This window comes from Amphiprion ocellaris, chromosome 18 (assembly GCF_022539595.1).
Source record: "Amphiprion ocellaris isolate individual 3 ecotype Okinawa chromosome 18, ASM2253959v1, whole genome shotgun sequence".
NCBI classification, from domain to species: Eukaryota; Metazoa; Chordata; class Actinopteri; family Pomacentridae; genus Amphiprion; species Amphiprion ocellaris.
In genome coordinates, this window is record NC_072783.1 from 5,047,639 (window position 1) to 5,069,718 (window position 22,080).

General features: G+C 36.8%; 1 protein-coding gene and 1 long non-coding RNA gene across 2 annotated transcripts in view; one reads left to right on the top strand and one right to left on the bottom strand.

The window, feature by feature from the left end:
- Positions 1-5,822: 5,822 nt before the first annotated feature.
- LOC111575974 (microfibril-associated glycoprotein 4-like) lies at positions 5,823-8,890 on the bottom strand. The gene is made up of 4 exons (XM_023281438.3): positions 8,847-8,890; positions 8,228-8,407; positions 7,082-7,160; positions 5,823-6,045 (listed from the first exon to the last, which is right to left on the bottom strand). The coding sequence occupies exons 1-4, from the start codon at positions 8,850-8,852 to the stop codon at positions 6,002-6,004; spliced, it is 309 nt and encodes a 102-aa protein (XP_023137206.1). The 5' UTR covers positions 8,853-8,890; the 3' UTR covers positions 5,823-6,001.
- Positions 8,891-13,866: 4,976 nt separating this feature from the next.
- Positions 13,867-22,080, top strand: part of LOC129347408 (uncharacterized) — a 16,253-nt gene continuing 8,039 nt past the window's right edge. Inside the window, exons 1-2 of the long non-coding RNA XR_008599505.1 lie at positions 13,867-13,984; positions 15,690-15,785. This is a non-coding gene — a long non-coding RNA (uncharacterized LOC129347408). The remainder of the gene's footprint in view (positions 13,985-15,689; positions 15,786-22,080) is intronic.

Genomic DNA, 22,080 nt, shown 5'->3' on the forward strand with positions numbered 1-22,080 from the left:
CCTGCGCTAACGTTGGCCGTATGCTAGTATTAGCTGTACGCTAATGGTACCCCCCGTATGCTAATGTTAGCCGTACGCTAATATTTGCATTAGCTGTACGTTAATATTAGATGTACGCTAATGGTGGAATTAGCATGAGTAGCCGATAGCTTATCACCAGTCCTGCCAGGTAACACTTGAGAAATTCAAAGCTTTTCTGTCAGAAAACTGACTTTACAACAAATGTGCCGCTAATTAAACACCTAAACTTCACCTTTATTGTCATTCAGCAACGTACGTAGTACACAGTTAAAAGAAATGATGTTTCTCACATCCATTCACAGTGCAGAAGTAAAAGTAACACTATAATACACACACACACACACACACACACACACACACACACATATATATATAAAAAATAAAATGAATACAAGATAAAAAAGACTAAACTAAAAAAAGACAACACTAGCATACATCAGACACAATCATGCTTGCTGCTGGGGGGATAATGGGTGAGATTAGTTTTGAATTTGGGGGTGATGGTGTGTGTGCAGGTCTATGTGTGTTGTAGCCGCAGGTTGTTCAACAGTCTGACTGTGGGAACAAGCTGCTGCAGAACCATGATGTGGTTCTGATGCTGCTTAGTCTCTTTCCTGATGGGAGGGCAACAAACAGTCCATGTGAGGGGTGGGAGGGGTCCTTTATGATGGAGGTGACCCTCAGCATTCCTGGTAGATGTCCTGGAGAGCCGGGAGGGAGGCACCGATGATCTTTGCTGTCTTGCCCACATGTTACAGAGATCTGCGATCCAGTGGTGAAACAGCCAGTCAGGACGCTCTCCACAGTGGCCGTGTAGAAGGTGGTCAGGATGGGAGTTGGAAGGCCGGCTCTCTTCAGTCTCCTTAGGAAGTGCAGTTGTGCTTTCTTCACTGTGGAGTTGGTGTGGAGAAACTAGCTGAGGTCATCTGTGATGTGCACCCCCAGGAATTTAGTGCTCTTGACCCTCTGTACTGTGGAGCTGTTGATGTTAAGTGGACGGTGGTCAGCCGGTGGCCTCCTGAAGTCGATCACCAGCTCTTTAGTTTTGTCCACATTCAGAGTCAGGTTGTTGTTGCTGCACCATCCTACCAGGCGTTTGTTGCTGCTTCTTTTTGTTAAAGCACCAAAACCCATGTTTGTGTTGTCAGAATACAATTTTTACTAAAAAGCCATTAGTTTAACAAGAAAATATGTTTCTGTCCATGTTGTCAGAATACACTTATTAGGAAAAAAAGCCATTAGCTTAACAAGAAAATTCATGCAAAATAATGTTTTTCCTGCTCAAAGAAATTGCTGTCAGTGTAAGAGAAGACAGTGATCCTTCCCTAAGTACATCATAATGTTGATGAAGATAAAATATTTCATGTTATTGGTTTTATTTTTTGCAGATTTGAAATTACACTGCAGAATAACATTCCCTCTACTGATGAAGAAATGAAGATTAATGTGGTTGAAAAGAAACCAGCTTTCCTGACTAATAGGAGCCCGTTAAAAAACAGTGAAGGTACCAAATCTACACTCTGTAATGCACATCTCACTGAATATTTGTTTTAATAATCAGGCAATTATTCATGTTTAGGAGGTGGTTTCCAGTTCTGCTGTGTGTTTTTACCATAGTAGAGAAATTATAAAAGCCAGCAAAGTCAAATGTATTTATAAAACACATTTAAAACCACAAGAGCTGAGCCGAGAGGCTGCAGAATTAATGTGTACTGATTACACTAAAAGACAAACCTGATTAAAACATGGGATTCCTTTTCATTGCTTTGCAGACAATATAAAGTCTATCTGCCAGTAAAAATAAGAAGTAAAGACTGAGTGCAGCCCTGGCTGGATTTCCTAAAAGTTATTAAAACCTGGATGGATCTAAACTTTCTCAATCACAATGAAAATAAAACTGGAACGGTTGTTTGCTCAGCTGGACCTTCTGGAAGACCCTTTGGTTTCATTCAATCGATCTTTTGTGAGAAACCTTGGAGAAATCTTTGACATCTTTTTCAAATTTGATAGACAGATCAGCTGAGCAGCTTTTTTCAGTTGGAACTTTCAGCCAAGGCGAAGGTCGATTTTCTCTCCTGAAGACTTTGAAAAAGTTATTCATACCTTTATTACCACTTGTATAGACCATTATAATCCTTTATATGTGGGTCCAGATGCTACAAAAGGCAGCTACTTGTCCTTTAAAAGGGGGACAAAAAACATGATCACATAACTCCAGTGTTGGCCTCCATCAACCTTTCATTTCAGGATTGATTTTAAGATTTTATTGTTTGTTTTTATGGTTTTAAAAAGGGAGCTCTTACATCATCACACCCGATTTAGAGCAAAGAGATCGACCAACCAGAAACCACAATAACAGAGGCGATTGTTTTCATGAAATAACTGTTCGGACTTGAGAAAATCTGCCGTAGACCCTCCTCTTCTCATTAACATTTAATTTAACCTTTTATCTTTTTAATTCTTGATATTTTCCTGTCTTATTTGGACATTTATACCTGTAGATGAAAACATCTATCACTTGCAAGTGAAAAAATTGAGAATTTAACAATTTTAATATGACCTAATATACATTGATTTCGGATTATACTGTTTCAAAATGGGCGTCTGGGGAGCCATAAACATCATCAGCCAGTAAACCTGCATTCTTTCTATCAGCAAGCAGGGGGCGACTCAGAGAAGTAAGGTTGTATGGAAATCTCTGAGGAAATTACTAAACTTCTCACCTGATTTATCAACTCAGTAAACATTTTTCTGAGGAGTTCATGGTTTCAATTATTAGTTTCAAATCTCCCTCAGTACAGCATTTTGTTAATTTCATAAATTCTGGTCCCATTTAGGGGAAAATAAACAATAAAGCAGCGTCTCCTTCAGGGCAGGACTCTCTAATCATTAACAGGTCAATACTATATTGCTAATCCAGCATTCACGCAGTATGTTTGGTTTCAAAATACTTCAGTCCACAGACTAATGCGTGACACCACAGCTGCCATTTCCATCTTTTATGTACAGTTTAGAGCAAAAACCCGACTCTCAGAGGTTGTTAAGTTCCTCTTTAAGATGTCCACAGCTGACTTTTCAGTCCATAAACATCTCTAACCGAGACGTTGTTTCTCTTCCAACAATCTTCAAGCATCAGTGAAACAAACTTAAATCTCGCTGCAATAAAGTTTCCCTCCGACCAGAAACTAATCTGTGTTATGTCGGAGATTTAAAATTTGGAGAATAGAATTGCGCCCCATGCCAGGCCTTTTCCACTCTTATATCGTTACCATGTCCCAGCTGGAGATGATTATCAGGCTTTCCTTTGCTGCCACACACAGACGTCATGCTGTGACTCAGTCCTCTGCAGCCCAGAGGGATATCTGAGGTTTTACCAGTTCCTTCCAGCCCTCATCACTGCCTCTGACTCATTGTTTAATACAAAATAAAAAATCCTGTTTGGAAGTTCATTATCTTTGCAGTTCATCTTGATTAAACAAAGTGGCGCGTTGCAGGCAGCTGTGTGGAAGTTTACACATCCTTCATAGTTCCTGTGCAGATGAAGGAAGGCTGTTTATAGATCCTGCGGAGAGGAAAAAGTTCTGCCAGGTATCTCACAGCAACAAGACAGAGCGTTCTATCCTTCAGCTGCCTCAAGGACCGGCTCAGTCAGGTGTGAGCTGTGGTGATTGCTTTCACCGCATGGCTGATTTATTGGGGCAGAAGAAAAATGAAAAAGCAACAGGGCCAAACTCTGAGTGATGTTTGAAATGTGTTGAACTACATCTGAACCCACTTTACACCCAACTTACACGTCCATGATGATCAAATCTTGATTGCAGACGGAGAAAGCAGTTCAGAAGAAGATGTGGTGTCGTGGCTAAAAGAGTCTCAGAGGTGTTTGGTCGCTGTCAAGAGGTAAGTGATCGTTCTAAGAGTTTCATCCACTTCAGAGTGAAGTTGCAGCTTCTGTTAGATGTCTTTCAGCCTGACTTGTGTTCGCATTGAGGCCTGATGATACGCTGCTGAAGGACCAGGCATGAGTCATTATTCCCTCTTTATGCGCGATGAGGCCCATGAAAGATCAGTCCACACGTATGTGCTTATTGGTTCCATTCAATAAGGTATTTAACACTCTACAAGCCAACATTAATACTCTTTAACCCTACTGAAATCCAAAAAACACGAGAGTCAAAGTGTTAAAACTATTTGTGGGACGTGATTAAGAAAATGTATCGATTTAATTAGAGGCTTTGTAATTAATTACATTTTTGTCAAATAGCAATATCTGACACAATAAGCCAAGTTTTTCAGTTCAGATAAATGTTGGTTGAGACTGACTGGATGAATAGACATATACGTGAACTTACACAACAAAAATGTTTGTTTCATTTCTATTTATCTGCATTTTTCATCTGTCTGCTACATTCACAGATTACTGCAAACTAGGGCTGTCAAAATTCACGCGGATTAATCTGATTAAAAATTTTAACACAATTAAAGCATCTGCAGCGCAGAACGGCTCACAATCCCTGAAACATCTGTGGCGACGCATTTCAGGCAGTTTGTTCAAATAAACTCACCGTTGTGCGAATGGGCATTTGATCCATAGTGACAGAACCAAGTATCTGGAAATGGTACGATTAAGTATGTTATTTTAAAGTCCCAGGACTTGTTAAAAACATAAGAAAATTGCTTTATTTTTAGCTTTCCAACAGTCTGTGAATGTATCATGTGTGATGTGCAGATTCATCAGGAAAACTGACCAAAAATGCACATACAATTGAATTTTTTTTCATAAAAATCCTGTCATTCTTTGTCTCATTAAAAAATTCTCCAAAAATTAACTGTTTGCTCCAAATCAAAATACAAAATAATTCTGCTGTCCTCCTTTAGTATTGGTCTGCAGTCCAAAGTATATCAGATTCGAAATATTAAAATCATTTATTGATACCTGGTTAAACTACAATGTGTGATGTGCAGTGTTATCATGAAAAATAGCCAAAAACTGAACCTGAACTTGAGATATTTCATTAAAATCACTTTATTCTATATGCCTCGTTTAAAATTGCTCAACAAAAAATAAACTGTTTGCACTAGTAGTATATTAAAAAAATAAATAAAATTAGACACTCCTCAGCACAACTGAGAAGCCAGTAGTGACTCAGCTGACTTCTTTCTTCTCCTTCAAATAAGTTTGTCCAACCCAGATGTGTTTTTATTTTATTTTTTTTTTTTACAATCTGATTTGTAATTGCTCGTGTTTGTTGACCAGTTCAACGTCTTTTTCTGGATGTGGAAATCACACTTTCAACATCCTTTCAGTGCAAAACCCTAAATTTCTTTATTAAACTGTTGTGCTGTTTCCATGAGGTAAACATGACTGAACTGCAGGCTGTGTAATTAAAAAAGTGAAATATCTAACAGCTGTGCACACTTGGAACAATGTTGTACATGCTGATTCCAGTTTTTTTCAGTTTTTGGTCAATAAATAAAGAATTGTAACTTTCGTTTAGTCTTTTTAGTGATTTATGGCATTGTAACTGTCATTCAGCACAGAAAACATTTCTGTGTTTTCTCTACTTCCAGATATGGTTGTTTTATCTCTATAGAGGTGCAGGACTGTATATTGCAGTGAAAACTGAGCCCGCAGTGAAGAAAAATGATAAATTCTACCTTCATCTGGGACTTTTTTTGGTTGCAGATTAATACATTAGTATATATGATACTGAGTTAAATTAAATGCAATTTGTGCGTTTATGATAATAAATGAACGTCAACCAAAAACTGATGTGTTTTCAGACATAAACAGACTTTCGTGGTCACAGAATAAAGTTTTATTAGGTTTGCATTCACAAACACTCATAAACAGGATCACAGAATTTGCTGCTAATCCTGATCTTATCTGTTTGCTGCAAAGAGATTAAAATATGATGTAGCAAACTACTACTCTTCTTCATCTTAACTGATAGAAGACTCTCTCTTCCATGTCGACCCTCAGCTAGTAGTTCTTGGACTTGGTCAGCAGGTGCATTGTCGCCAGGCCTGGAAGAAAATCGTGAAACATCTGAAATTAGACGTTTTAGTTCAAGGCACTAGTGGGCTGATGTTCGCCTTGCATCGCCAATAAGTCCCGGTCTGATACCATTTTCTGGGACGATACACAATTGAAGTATTATGATTAGCTGTAGTATCCATTTGCACCACCAGATGGCGCTTCTTACTGTTTAATACTGTAGTGCCCAGTAGAGGCGGTCACTCGGACTACAAGGGGCTCTGTGTTGGTAAGCAAAGAACATTGTGGGAATTAAGGTCACAATGGAGCAGCATGACAAAGACTTCTGTGAGGCTAAATGACATCTGGCCTCTGTTTCGATGGTAGCTTAACTGGACCTAATCCTGATCCAAGGCATTGGTTTGGGAACTCCCTCATTAAGAATCTACAGTAGGAAGTTTCTGATCAGCCCAAATCCAATTTACATCATTTAGTAGTTAGTATCTGCTGATACTGAGTCCTGATCAGATACCATTTTCTGACATGATAATTCAGGTACGATTAGCTGTAGTACCTGGTAGCACTTCTTACTGAGAACATGTTGGGAATTTAGTAAGCCAAGGGGCACCATAACAAAGACTTGTGTGGCGGCACCAAGGTCCTATAATCCCCCTTGAACTTGTTTTATGGCTTTTATCCATGTAGTTTTCTCCTAACTATATCCTGGCTTGTGTTGTTTTTACTCTTAGATGTACGTCGCTTTGGATAAAAGCATCTGGTAAGTGAAATTGTAGAGTTAATGTTTTCCGGCCAGAATTTTCAGAACAAGTGAACAGTAGCAAGTAACTCAAAGATGAGATTCGGAAGCTCCAATTGGGTTTTTTCGATATTGATCATCCAAGAAAATAATCTGCTGATCTGTCACTAATAAAAACATTTTCCCACCTCATATCAGACAGTAGAGTAGTGAAGTATTTAAAATCTTTACTACTTCTGTAAACATTTGTGAGTTACTTATAAATATGTGTAATTGAAAGAACTGCAGCAGAAGCAGCTTCATTCCTTTATAAATAATTTCTATCGTACCCAGCAAGTAGGGTCCGGCAGCGCTGCCAAATCCAGCTTTGTAGAAGTTCACTGTGCCGTCTTGTCTCCTCTGAAGGGCCTGATAGTAGACACAAGTTCAACAAACAGGAATGTCAATGGAAGAGAAATGACAAAAGTCACATTTATATGCAACCTGCAAAGTTAGAGCGCAGCTAGTTGACATAATGGAGCATGTAGCAGCTAAAAAGTCAAATGTTCTCCCTCAAGAGGCTGAAACTGAGCAACAATGGGAGCAAACAATGAATTAAATGTGTCATGTGGAATATTTAAGCATATTTCTGCAGAGTTAGAGCCTCTCTTTTGGATGTAGTTGAGCTTTTAGTAGCTAAACAGTTGGATATTTTCCTTCATGGGACCAAAAAAGGAGAACTAACCATTCAAAAAATGTGTCATGCATGGAATATTTTGCATCTTTCTGCACCTTTCTGCCCATTTCTTTGGCTTTACTTCTGAAAATGTCACAATTTTGCTTCATTCTTGAGTTCCCATCAGTTGCTAGGAGCCGTTTTCAGTGACAAAACTGACATTTATGTGCAACTTGCAAATTTAGAGCCCAGCTAGTGGACATAATGAAGCCTGAAGCAGCTAAACATTCAGATATTTTCCTCTGTGAGAACAAACAGAGCAAAAACGAGAGCTAACATTGAATTAAATATGTCTTACGTGGAATGGTTTCTGCCAATTGTTTTGATTCTATGTCTTACAATTTTAGTTTTTGCTTCATTCTTGAGTTCCCATCAGTTTGCAGAAGCTGTTTTCAGTGATAAAACTAAAATTTGTAGGCAAAATGCAAAGTCAGAGTCAAGCATTTGGATGTAGTGGAGCATTTCGCGGCTAAACATTCACATATTTTCCTCCATCAGCTCAAAACTGAGCAAAAAATGAGAGCTAATATTGAATTAAATGTATCATACATGGAATATTTTTGCATATTTCTCCTTCTTTCTGCTCGTTGTTTTGATTTTACGTCTGGCAACTTAAATGTTTTGCGTCTTCCTTGAGTTCCTGTTGGTTTCTAGAGACTATTTTCAGTAATAAAAGCATTTAGCAGCTGAACAGTCAGATATTTTTTTTATTTTAGTTGACACTAAGCTGAATGAGCTCGGCTGTTTCCTCCCTCCTCACCGTCCACTTTTCTGCAGAGCTGTCATCCTTGCTCATGTCGCAGTACACCTGCACAGGTGAGGTGGGGCCTGCAGGGTAGACGGTGTAAACTCCGTCTAGACCCGATCCGGCTTTGTAGACGGTGGGCAGAGAGGACGGACGAGCTGCGAGTGGCAGCAGCAACAAGAAGACGAGTCTGAGCTGCAACAGAAAAACACCAGAGTTCTGTTATACACGAGACAACTTCTGTAACCGATTGATCAGGTTTGACAAGTTGTGGCACAAAAACAATCACATTGTTTTATAATCTGATCCTGGAATTTTAAAATGGTTCTTAAAGTATAACTAGGAAAATAATTTAAATATTTTAGTATTGGGCATATTTTTCTTTTTTGGAACTCACTTTTCATTTTCTCTTTAACAGTCACTGATATATTGTCATTCAAACAGATGCAGTTTAAAAAAAAAATCTTGGAAAATGTTTGTGAATTTAGTATTGCACAAATATCCATATTTTATGATTTAAAAATTTAGACAAATCAGACGGTCGAGCAGAAATTGTTCTAAAAATGTGATGATTTCTGTTACATTTAAAAAAAAATCAAGTCTGCACTAAAACTATGCATATTCTGTTACTTACCATCATTTTTTAGCAGGTTACGAAGATGTGTCACTGTTCTGAAAAGAGAAAACAGAGATATTTTTATCTTTAAACAGATTCTGTGAAGCTCATTAAAATGAAGACAGTTTAACGTTAGAGGTGGACACGTACCAGAAAGGAAAATGTGTTTCCATCTAAATCAGATTCTTATATATCATTTCTACGCTGGTTGTTGCAACACGGAATATTTTTCCTCATGTAATCATTAAGACAGTGTTTATTTAAAGCCTCATTCTGTCAACACTGGTAGTGTTGACAGTGTGTTCCAAAAGTTTGTTCTTCTCAGAAAAACAAAGCTCAAACACTGAATGTGCAATATAATCAATAAGTGGTATTTCACCAACACGGCTTTCAGTCTTTCAGACATGTACGAGGTTCTTGAGTGTGGATGGTTGTATCTTCCCCCATTAGAGTAGAGCTGTTTCATGGTGGCATGGCAAGAATGCTCAGGATTGCCCAACAATTCTCAGTTGGGTTGAGGTCAGGGGAGTTCAGTGGCCTTTCCTCCTTACGTAGAAAGCCCAAAAGTTTGTTCTTCCCACTGGACAACATGTTTGTCACCAAAAGGGGTTACACCTGATCAATCAAGTACCGTTTAGTTGTTTGTCTGGTCAAACTGCCCGGTCAAACTGTCAGGTCAGTGTCAGGGTTAGTAGATAAATTTCCAGTTTGACCGAAATGCACTAAGCTCAGAGCCAAATTTTGGAAGCGTTGTTGCCAAGGCCAAGAGTAAGGGTGGAAAATCTACTGTTTCAGAGTTTGAAATTCATGCTTATTCCATTGCTCTTCGAAATGCAGGAAAAACTGGTCAGCTGGAAGCTCAAGTATCTGCTGGGTACAGAAATGGTTGCAAAGGTTCAACAAAGGAGGATCTTTCGAAGACTTGCCTCGCTCAGGACGTCCATCTGGCCTAAGAACCAAGGATCTGATGAGAAATGCTGAGGGTAAAAGACACCAGTCTTGCGAGCGACTCAGTCAGAGGCTGAAAAATCTTGGAGAAGATGTTTCCAAGAGCTCTGTACATCGTTATTTCATTGAAACATTGGGGCTGAAAACTTACAAGAGGCAACTTACCCCACCACTCACCAAACTGCAAAAGGAGAAGTGACTGGCTTTGGCAACGAAGTCCAAACTCTGGCTCCAAAAAACAGGGAGGACTGGATTTTCTCTAATGAATGCCCTCTCTACTTATTTCTGACACCCAACAGCCAAAATATACATCTATACAGATGATCAGGAAACAATACCATCTTCTGAGCAGTGAGATTCAGTGCCCATAGTATGGTTTAGGGGTCTATGTCCGCTTCAGGTGCTTCAAGGTTCCACTGTTAATGCACAATATTACACCAACAGCATTTTAAAAAAGATATTACTTCCTATTTTGGCCAGGAGGAAATAAATCGGGGCCTGTGACTGAGCAGAAAATGTTTAACAGACGTTCAGAATTGGTATTTATGGAAGATGGTGCTCGTATGACTCAGTATTTGTCATTAAATATACGTTTGTAAGATTTACACTTGCAAGCAAAAGTATGTGAAGCCTTTGGGATTGCTTGGCTGTCTGCATAAACTGGTCATAAAATGTGTTCTGATCTTCATCTAAGTCACAACAATAGACAAACACAGTATGCTTATATTAATACCACACAAAAAATTGTATGTTTCATGTTTTTACTGAACACGACATATAAACATGTTCACAATGCAGGACGGAAAAAGTCTGTGAACCCCTGGGCTAATGACTTCTCCAAGAGCTAATTGGAACCAGGAGTCAGCCAACCTGGAGTCCAATCAATGTGATGAGATTGGAAATGTTGGTTTAAGCTGCCCTGCCGTATAAAAAAACACACATCATTTTCTTTATTTTCATTGTAGATTCTCTCTGTAGGTATCAAACCTATGAATGAACACATATGGAATTATGTAGTAAACAAAAAAGTGTGAAATGAGTCAAAACATGTTTTATATTTTAGATTCTTTGCTTTGATTACTGCTTTGTACACTCTTGGCATTCTCTGGATGAGCTTTAAGAGGTAGTCACCTGAAATGGTTCTCAGCAGCAGAGGTGACTCCTGGCCTGTTAATTAATGAGTTTTTGGTCTGCAAAATGTCAGAAAATGATGAACAATAATAATTAGTGTTTTTAAAAACATTAAGATAACCTCCTCAAATGTTTCGTTTTGTTCACAATCCAAATATATTTAGTGTGATGAAGGAGGAATGAAACAGGATGATTTTCACATTTTGGAAGCTGGAATCTGAGAATTTTAACTTTTTTTTAAATTGAAAATGCTCTGAAATCGTTGTAAATAATTCAGTAGTGGACAAAAAAAGCAAATCAGCTGTCTTTTCTGTGTAAGGAAACCGTACCTTTAAGCCTGGGTTTGTTCTTTCACAGTGAATAATCAGCTTTTCTCAACTCATTTTTGGTTCCTATTTTCAAAAGAGACTCAAAAATATGTTGGGAAACAATAATATATAATTTATTCAGTATATTATGGTAAAATATTATCAATGTAGGTAGAGTTAGTCTTTTTTTTTTAACAGAAATGTTGTTACTCCTTGTTGCTTCCTGTTTTATCATAAAATGTTGCAGTGAACTTATCTGTGTTTGGCTTTAACTGGTTTGTTTGAGCTACAAGCTAATTATTCATCACTGTAATAACACACAGTCAGAAATTAACATACAGTAGTGGAAAAAAAAGTTTTTAGCCACCCTTAAAATTTTACACAATCTCAAATATTATCGAGAAATATTTGTAGAAAAATCTTTTTTGTGTTTTAAAAGATGTGGCTGCATTAGACAGACACAAACAAATACAAATTATATTTTTTTTGTTTATTGTTTACTAGAAAAACTAACACAACTAAATTGTTGACAGTTTCAATATGTCAGTTCTCAACGTTGTCGGGATCAAAGTCAACAAATAACCGAGAACGTGTTCAAAACTGAACAAAACATAAATTAATATTTAGTAGTCCTGCCATTAGCAGCAGAAGAGCTCTAATCCTGACTGGCATGTTCCCCATGAGTCTTTCACACTGTTGAGGGGTAATCTTGTCCCATTCTTCTTGAATTACTGCTTTTAATTCTTCTAAATTATTTGGTTTAAGCTTTGAAACGGACCTTTTGATAATCCACCACAGGTTTTCAATGTGGCTCATGTCCAGGGATTGAGCTGGCCACTCTAAGACCTGGATTCTGAGCTCCTGCAGCCAAGTTCTGCTGGCCCTGAATGTGGGGCATTATCTTGTTCAAACATCCAATTTGACCGTGACAGAACAGAGCACACGCAGAAGGGAGCGTGCGAGTTTCGAGAATGGCACAATACTTGGCAGAGTTCAATGTGAGATGATCAACATCAGCAGCACCCATGCATCCCTAAACCATGATACTGCCTCCACCATGCTTGACAGTAGATACTGTACTTACTGGAGATGATGCTTCTCCTGACCTTCTGTGTAACCTCACGTTAGCAGGAAGAAGATAAAGCTGGAAACTGGACTCATCTGACCACAGAATCTTCTTCCAGTTCCTGTCTGTCCACTTCTTGTGTTCTTGGGCCCAACGACACCGGGCTAACCTCTGTCTCACTGATCAGAGGCTTCTTGACAGCCTTGTAGGACCTTAAGCCATGATCTTAAAGTCGGCCAGGTACAGTGCTGGTGGAACACTGGACACCAGTTTGGTTTTACCACTGCTCCTGAAACTCCTGTGATGTCATTGGATGGTTTTCCCTGAACATGCGGATAAGGATGTGGTCATTTCTTGCTGAAGAAACCCTTGGATGCCCAGATCTTCCAAGCTGTGTTTCTGCAGAGTGACCAACTGCTGAAGGACTGCATCTGTACTTCCTGGCTATCTGGCAGCAGCTGTACCCTTCCAGGCTGTGAATCTGGATCTTCAGGCGTGTTTCCTGTGTTAGGTTCCTTGTTTTAGCCATTTTTGTCTCTAAAGAACTTTAAAATGTGCTGCTTTACGTAGACACGAAGCACGGCAACAAAAATTGTCTTTAAATAAAAAGCACGACCTTCATTAGTGGATCATTGCAACCAAAATGACCCAATACTCAAAAATTTTTCTGCATTTTTATGGAACCAATCCATTTTAAGTTTTTAGTGGCTTTTTTTAGGATTTGTTTAGTATTTTGGCTGTGACTGGACTAAAATAGATTACACTTGAAGACCGAAGGATGATTCTTAATGCAGTATTTCACAAATGCATGGAGTGTCTAAAAACTTTTTTCCACTACTGTATTTTTTAAAAGTTGGATTTTAAAGCAATTATAGACATCAGTTATATGTACTCAAAGTGTGGAAAAAAGTCTAGGAAAGATTTTTAAATTGGAAAATGTGTAGAAGTCCTGTAAGATGATGTTGCATGAAGTTGGATTTTTGTCTTTATCACTTTAAATTGGTGTTTAGTTCATCAGTGATGCAGCTGAAATTAACGCGTTTGTCTTGTTAGAGCAGCAAATTAACTATTTTCTCCAGTTCAGACATAAAACCAGCAAATTTACTGCTGATTAAATTGAATTTTGAGCCAAAACGTGGCCTGAGATCTGTTTTCTGACAACCAAAATCTGCTGCTTCAGTTTTCCCTCTGAGGTTGAAACAGAAACATTCAGTTTGTGTTCAGTGTCTTACAGGACGTCTTGAACCAGGGGAGTGATGGCAGTAATACTTGTATGTTCTGTCTGTGGATCAAGTTAAATCTCAGTGTGTGTAATAGATTCTGCAGACTGTCTGTTTATTTTATTTACGGCTGTCTCTGTGCTTCAGATGGCTCGCTTCCCGCTGGAGTCCGTCCAGGTCATCTGTTCAAAACATCTCTACAGACCAAAGGTTTGTGGAAACGCACGACAACACTGACCAGATTTACATCCATGCTTCTACAAATCACAAATATTTATGTAACAGGCAGATAAAGTGACTCGCTTCAGGATCTGCACAGTTTTCTCTGCAGATCTTCGGTCTGGCCTGCGTAATGAAGCTTAAAACCTTTGTGAAATAACCTGCATCTGATTTAAATAAAACTAAAATGAAGTTATTGCTTTTGCAGGACAAGCAGACCCAAATCTAGAGACCTCAGAAGAAGCTGCCGAGTGTCTTCTAAAGGTAGTTTTTCAAAATTCGACTTTTATTTGTTTGAAAAGATAAAAATCTTAGTAATGGACGTCTTTAGTATTGGTCTGCAGTCCAAAAGTGAGTCTAAATGTTGGAATTCTTTCATTAAAACATGCATTTAGGCTGATATGCTGCTCAAGGAGACTGTGGTGGACCCAGACATGAGTCATTATTCCCTCTAATCCACACCAATGTGCTTTTTGGCCTCTTCAAGAAGATATTTTACTATCTACAAACCATTATGGTAACCCTCTGAACCCACCAGTGAGTGTTTTTGAAAAACTGCCAGAATTGGAACATTTGTCGCAGCTCGAAACTGAAAAGAGAAAAAATGTTTAACTTTTTAGCAGAATCATGTGTTACGTGGAGTTCGATAACAAAAAATAAACCAAAAATAAACCTGAAATCGAGACATTTCATCTACATCACTTTATTCTCCATGTGTAATTCAAAAAATCTCAAATTAACTATTTGCAGTAATGAGATGTATTAAGTCCTTTATTATGGATGAGCAAATGCTCTCTGAGTCAAAATAATTAAAATTATTTTATATTTATTATTTTATAAAATTAATTTAGACAATTTGACTGCTGATCAATTCTAATAAATAAGGTGGACAATAATCATCTTATTTTATCTTTATTGGTTATAGATTTTCCTCACCCCTTGTAAAACTCCTTATTTTTCCTTTGTTGTTTCATCACTTTGTTCGATCCATCTGCTGATTACGTCAGTGTTTGTTCTGAAAAAGGGGGAAAATATACACCAAAATAATTTATTTAGAAGAGCAGACAAAGTCTACATTTTATCTTTGAGGATATATAATGTCCAGATTTATTAACAATCGAATGTACAATACGTATACTCTAATACAACATGCAGCAATGTGCTTAGAAATAAGACACGGAACGGTACATATATATGAGTGTGTGTGTGTGTATTGTATATTATTAGCTGCTGTTTCTTTTTAACATTCCTTTTAGACGTCTGTACGTTATGAGCTTGTATTGTCTATTTTTTGATGAGTTTCATTTTATTGTTGAAGGAGAATTTCTGTCACCATTTGTGGCAGACCATGAATTTTATCTATCTATCTATCTATCTATCTATCTATCTATCTATCTATCTATCTATCTATCTATCTATCTATCTATCTATCTATCTATCTATCTATCTATCTATCTATCTATCTATCTATCTATCTATCTATCTATCTGTCTCTCCATCTCTCTCTCTATTTCTTTATCTATTTCTATCTATCTCTATCTCTTTATCTCTATTTCTTTCTATCTGTCTATATCTATTTATCTATTTCTATCTACCTCTATCTATCTCTTTATCTCTGTATTTCTTTCTATCTATCTATCTGTCTATCTATCTGTTTATCTCTATCTATCTGTTTATCTCTATCTATCTATCTGTTTATATCTATCTATCTATCTATCTATCTGTTTATCTCTAGCTATCTATCTATCTGTTTATCTGTTTATCTCTATCTATCTGTTTATATCTATATACCTATCTATCTGTCTTTCTGTCTGTGTCTGTCTGTGTCTGTCTTAAATGTATTCCAGGTTTAAGTACCAAAAGTACTAATATTTATCTAAATTAAACCTTCAGATTATGAAAAAGCTGCAGTCTATCAAACTTATTTATTAATGTATTTGATAAATATTAACTTTTAAATGTTCCTCAGACACAAGCTGGAATCTGGTGGAGAAGCTGCAACAGGATGGTTGTAGTATCCACTTTGACCAGCAGGTGGCGTAGCTCCACCTCATCATTCAGAATGGTGAGTCCTCTCTGACCGTTTTTTAAAGAAATAGTCTCATTTGAGTCCACGTACAGACTGACTGCAAAAGGTGATTAAATCTGCACTGATTAGCATGAATATCCAGAACACAAGTCTGAACTTTACCAGCTTCAAAAGTCTTTATTTCATTTTGTTGACGTAGTGGAGTGAAATGTTCTAACAGAGGGAATTTATAACTCCATGAATCAGAAAATACTTTAATTGTACGTTATTGTATTTTACATGTTTTCTGAAATACTCTGTTTAGATATGCCAGTTATACATTATCTCATGAAATGCCAAATGTTCACTGATTATAGCTTTTTTACCCTGTAAAACCCACTGTTGCAAAAATACAAATTTAGTTTTTTTATTATTGTTTTCTGTTAATTATATATATATATTAGGGCTAGGACTTTAACGCGTTAATTTCGGCTAATTAATTACAGCAAAAATAACGCGTTAAAAATAATAACGCAATTAATTGCACCCCCCTCAGTTCCATCATTTCTGGCACACTGGTAACTGATGAACAATCCAGCCCAGTAGGTGGCGGTAATGAACCTAAAGTCTCTTTGTAGCCATGAAGAAGAAGCACAGGAAGCACTGAGTGTCTTTTTTTTTTTTAAATCTTTTATTTTCATTTCAACAAAGCGTCACATGTTAATTACATTGCATTTTAGAAATTTACATTTCACTAAACATACATAAAACACAAAGAAAAGAACAGCAAATAGAAATACAATAACATAAATAAATAAAAATAAGGGGTCTGCTAGGATGGGGTAATAAATTTGTATTTTTCTAAGATTCTTAATGTTTTTATCAATTTTTTATTCATTTGATTTAATTTTTCAATAGTTTTTAGGTAACTTTGGAAATCTGTAGTTTCAAATACATAAAAGGAGGGTAATTTCTTTAGCCAAATCATCTTATGAATAAAGAATTTTGCTAGTATACAAATCAGATTAATATATATTTCATCAACAGAGAAATTAGGGTTGTTAAAGTAAAATAAAATATCTGTTTTTTTGAGTATGGTTTCTTTTTTAAGTATTCTTGAGATATATCTTTCCAACCAAAAGGAAGTGGAGTGAAAACAATCAACAAATATATGCTCGACAGTTTCTCCTTCACAATCGCAAAAAGTACACCGGTTACTTATGTCTGGTATAAAAGGATATACATTTGCTTTAACAGAATAGTATCTGTGGATAATCTTATAAAGAAATTATTTTATTTTATTTGTGAGTATATACCTATGAGGCATTAAAAAGACTCTGTTCCATTGTTTTTTATTCAGACATACTGAACGATACTTACAAGCTGGAGTTGTGATATACTCTAGACCACTTCTAACAAAATTACTTGAGCATTTTTTATTCAACAAATCCATGCCTTTTATGGAAATAGGGCTCTCCAAAGCAGAGAGTGTGGTAGTCTGAATGTTACAAGCAAGAATTTTTATATTGTAAGGGATCGATCTGATCACTGTATGAAATTCTTGCCTGGAAACCTCAAAATGGTAAGTGTCTAAGAATGCCTCATAGTTATAAAACTCACCATTATCATTTAAGAGTTGTTTTACAGTGTTTACGTTGTTCATAAACCAGTTGTTTAAGTACAAAGTCTTATTTCTGAGTGAAATATAAGAGTTGTTCCATAAGATACAGTGGTGAGGAGAGTAATTGTGTTTGTATAGAAGCTGCCAGCATAATAAAACTTGGTGGTGAAAGTTTGCAAGTTTGATTGGTAGTTTTCCTATTGAAAAGGGACATTTTAAGAGAAAATTAAGGCCACCTACTTTCTGGAATAGATAATTAGGAATGGAGTTCCATAGGCTGTTAACATTTTTTAAGTATCTTTTGATCCAGTTTATTTTTATCGTTTGATTAAAGACATCAAATGTCAGCACATTTAGTCCTCCTTCAGCTAGAGGATTAGTAAGAACTATTTTCTTCACTTTGTGAGGTTTGTTTTTCCATATGAACTTTAAAAGATTTTTATCTAGTTGTGAACATGTAGATTTGGAGACAAATAATGAGCTGAAGGCGTAAGAGGCTCTTGACATTCCTTCTGCTTTACTTAGTAAGACTCTTCCATATATCGATAAATCTCTTACCAGCCAACAGTTACATTTCTTTTTTATAGCATCTTCAATAGGAGCAAAATTATTGCGTTCTCTCTCCTTAGAGTTATTACTGATATTAATACCAAGATAAGTAACTGAGTCTTTAACTGGAATGCTACAAATTTCAGTTTTGTTGATTCTTCTTACAGATAGAATTTCACATTTTTTAAAATTTATATTTAATCCTGATGCTTTCGAAAATATTGAGAAAGTGGATAAAGTTATGGGAACTTCGTCAGCATTCTTCAGAAATATTGTCGTGTCATCTGCGAGCTGTGTTATTTTGAGTTCTTTGCCAAGAACATTAATTCCTTTAATGGGGCTTTGAGAAACTAAACAATTTAACACTTGAGCAACTAGTAAGAAAATGTAAGGAGAGGCTGGGCAACCTTGCCTTACACCTTTACTTATGTTAAACCTTGATGATGTACCATATAGGAGTTTCACTGAACTATTGTTATCTTTGTATAATGTTTTGATAGCACTTATAAAAAAGTTTCCAAATTCGAAAAAAGAAAGGACATCAAAGATAAATTTGTGACTGACAGTGTCAAATGCCTTCTGAAAGTCGAGAAAAAGTATTAAGGGATCATCTGGGATTAACTCATTATAATCTATTAAATCTAGCACAAGCCTGATATTATTCGAAATATGCCTTCCTGGCATAAAACCACTTTGAGATTCATGAATAATTTCATTTAATCCCTTTTTTAATCTTTTAGCCATAATGGATGCAAGAATTTTATAATCGTTATTTAATAGAGTAATTCCTCGCCAATTGTCAATGAGAAGTAGATCCTTTTTGGGTTTCGGAATTAGGGTAATTATACCTTGCTTCAATGAGTGAGGTAATTCTTCCTTAATTATGGATTCATTATATACTGCAAGTAGGAATTCTGAAATTTCAATAGAAAATTGTTGATAAAATTCAGATGTAAGACCATCATTTCCTGGTGACTTGTTACGTTTAAGGTTATTAATCGCCCATTTTATTTCTTCAACTGATAGAGTTTCATCACATGCTTTCTTAATGTCGTCACTTGGTTTTGTTACATTTTTAAATTGTTAAGTACAGAAGAGCTATCGTTACAAGCATCTTCTTTATAAAGATTTGCGTAGAAATTACTAACGAACTTTGAGATTGTATAGGCATCTTCAGTTATCAAATCACCTATTTTTCATTTAGGTAACATATTTGACTCTGCATTTCTCTTTTCTAAATTGAAAAAGTATTTACTATTTCTTTCCCCTTTTTCTATCCATTTTACCCTCGATCGTACAAAGGTGCCCTTGGCTCTCTCAGTATACAATTCATCTAATTCATTTTGAAGTCTATTTAATTCAGGTGTTAATTCGTTATCATTTCCTAAATTTAAAGTCATATCTGTGATACTTTTTGTTAAATGCTCAATCTTTGCCTTTTTCTTTATCGCCAATTCTTTACCGAACCGTATAGCATATTTTCTGATTTCATACTTAAGAAGTTCCCAGTATCTTCCATAATTGTTATCAGCATTTGCAGAATTCCAGTATCGTTCAAAGAGTTCTTTGACTGACTTGGTAATGTCATTATGCGACAGGAGAGAGTTATTGAATTTCCAGTTTGTAAATTTTCTTTTGTTTTCTTGAGCTGTTAAATTTGTTTTAAGAAGAATGATCTATGATCAGTCATAATAGCAGGGCTAATTAATACTTCAGTTACTAGCCCTTTCATATCTCTTGAGATTAACCAAAAGTCTATTCTAGATGATAAAGTGAAATTTTTGTTGCTCCAAGTATATTGTTGTCCATTAGGATTACGTTGTCTCCATATATCTACTAAGTTTGTTCGATTACAAAAATGAACCAAGTTGTTCTCGCTATCTCTAGGCCTTGGGGGGAATCTATCTAACTGCTGTGACCACACCATATTAAAATCTCCTCCAAGAAGTATTTTAGCTGATGGATATTTGCGCATGAGTGAGTTGATATTATCCTCTATCTCAGTTATTAATAGGTTGTTTAAATTTACCGAATTATATCCGTAAACATTTCCTATCAGAAAGTTATGTTAATGCAATTCTACTATTAATAAAATCCAGTGACCCTTTTCATCAAATGATTTTTCCAGTATTTTCCCTTTAAAGTTGACTCTTAAAATAGCAACTCCTGCTGATTTTTTTGATCCATGTGAAAGCCACAAGTCTTTTCCCCATTGGTTCTTCCAAAACTGATTGTCCTCAGAACAAGAATGAGTCTCTTGAAAAAGTATAAAGTCCACCTTTGCCTCCTTAGAGAACAGAAAAAAAGCTTTCCTTTTCACAATATTCCGCAGACCCCTAGTATTAACTCCAGAACAGAAAAAAAGATTTACTTACTTAACAGTGAAAAAAAGTCCTCTGAAAAACGTCAGCTGTTAAAATGACTCCTATATAACATTAAAGCCTTGTAAATTGTAAACAATTGACTTTGCATTGAGTAAACACAATTTGAACCACTCTGATGCAAACTGTAGCACAAAAACTAACATAACCTTGTGCTTTAAAATTAAACTCAAGTGATGATGTATACCTTTAACATAAATCAAAGCCTTTATATAATATTCCAAAGTTACTCATGGTAATTATGTATAAAGCTTAGTGTGTAGCTACATCATTAACACTTATCTTTTGGTCTCACAGTGAGCAGTTAGGGCGAATTTCTTTGCCGTTCACGTAGGCTCTTGCTCCCACAAAGTAAGCCTTCACATTGTCTTTACGTGCTTTTTCAATGATGGGCCATAGCGCCGCTCTGGCATCTCTCTCTTTAGTCAGGTCCTCGCTGAAGCGGAGCTTGTTTTCTCGTAGGTAGGCGTTGTTCTTGGCTTGTCTCCAGATGACATCCCTCACGGTGCGGTAGGCGAAAAGAATGATAATTCCCCTGACTCTGGAAGTGTTGTCTCGTCGGCCCAATCTGTGCACTACATCGATTCCCTCCGCTGCTTTCGTTCTCAGCTCCGGCGCAACTTTCTCACAGATCTCAGTCACTCTCATTTTTATATCCTCACCATCCAGTTCAGGAACACCGTGCAGCCGTAGACACCATCTCCTTTTGTAACGTTCTGCATCACACAGCCTTTCTTTTATTGCGGTTAGCTCCGTTTGCTGTTTATCACACATTTCTTTCAGCTTTTTGTACTCTACCTTGACATCGTTGATTTCTTCATATGCAAACTCCAGTGATTTCTTTATTTCTTTAATGTCAGTAGCGTTGCTGTTCATCATCAGAGCTAAATCGTCAGCTCTATCATTTACCGCTTTTAGGATGGTTTTCTGTAGCTCGAACAAAGATGGCTCCGGCTCAGTCAAGCTAGCCTTCTTTGCAGCTGGGCTTTTGATGGGAGTATCAGGCAGAGGTACAAGTCCCTCCTCAGTTTCTCGTGGCTTTGTAGTGTCCATGTTGGCATAGTTATGCTCACCTTTCTTGGTTAATGGAGTATTCGGTGGCCTTTCTTTGCGTTTGCTGTCACCTTTCTTCAAGAAGTTGCTCATATCGTCTTTGAAAAGTTTTGTTGGTAGCATTTGCAACACTGAGTGGCACGGGCTCTCTTTTGCGCTCTTTACAAAATGTCTTTTTATTTAGTTTAGAATGTTATTAGGTAGTCCCGATATGACCCAGTACAGCTTAAATACCTTAAGTACACACTGTATAGTTGTTTGGCTTCTTTTGTTAGCGATATACAACGTTGGAGTCCAGTTTTTTCCAGAGACGTTTCAAAAGGCTTGTGTTGTCGCCGCCATCTTGCCCGGCCTCTTTCAGCACTGAGTGAAGTCAGGCATTGGTGAACAGTGAAGGAAGACCAGATTGAGCTTGATGGGCAGAATGTTTTCTTTTAAAAATCTTCCCGATGGCAGCTTGGATAAAAGCCTGGTTGTGTGTAAATTGTACAACAAAGAGTTTCTGATCACTGCAGCACTTCAAGCCGACGGCATCACCTCAATGTAAAACATGTTGCTGTTAGCACCAGAGCTAACGTTAGCTACGAGTCATGCTAACGGCTAATGGCAGAGCCATCCCATAATAGACCACTTTTCGAGACAGAGCTTGAGTTTACAGAGTCTTAAAATGTTGAATAAAATCGCTAAAATTGCACTTAGATTTACAGTAATCTGTGAATGTAGCAGACAGATGAAAAATGCAGATAAA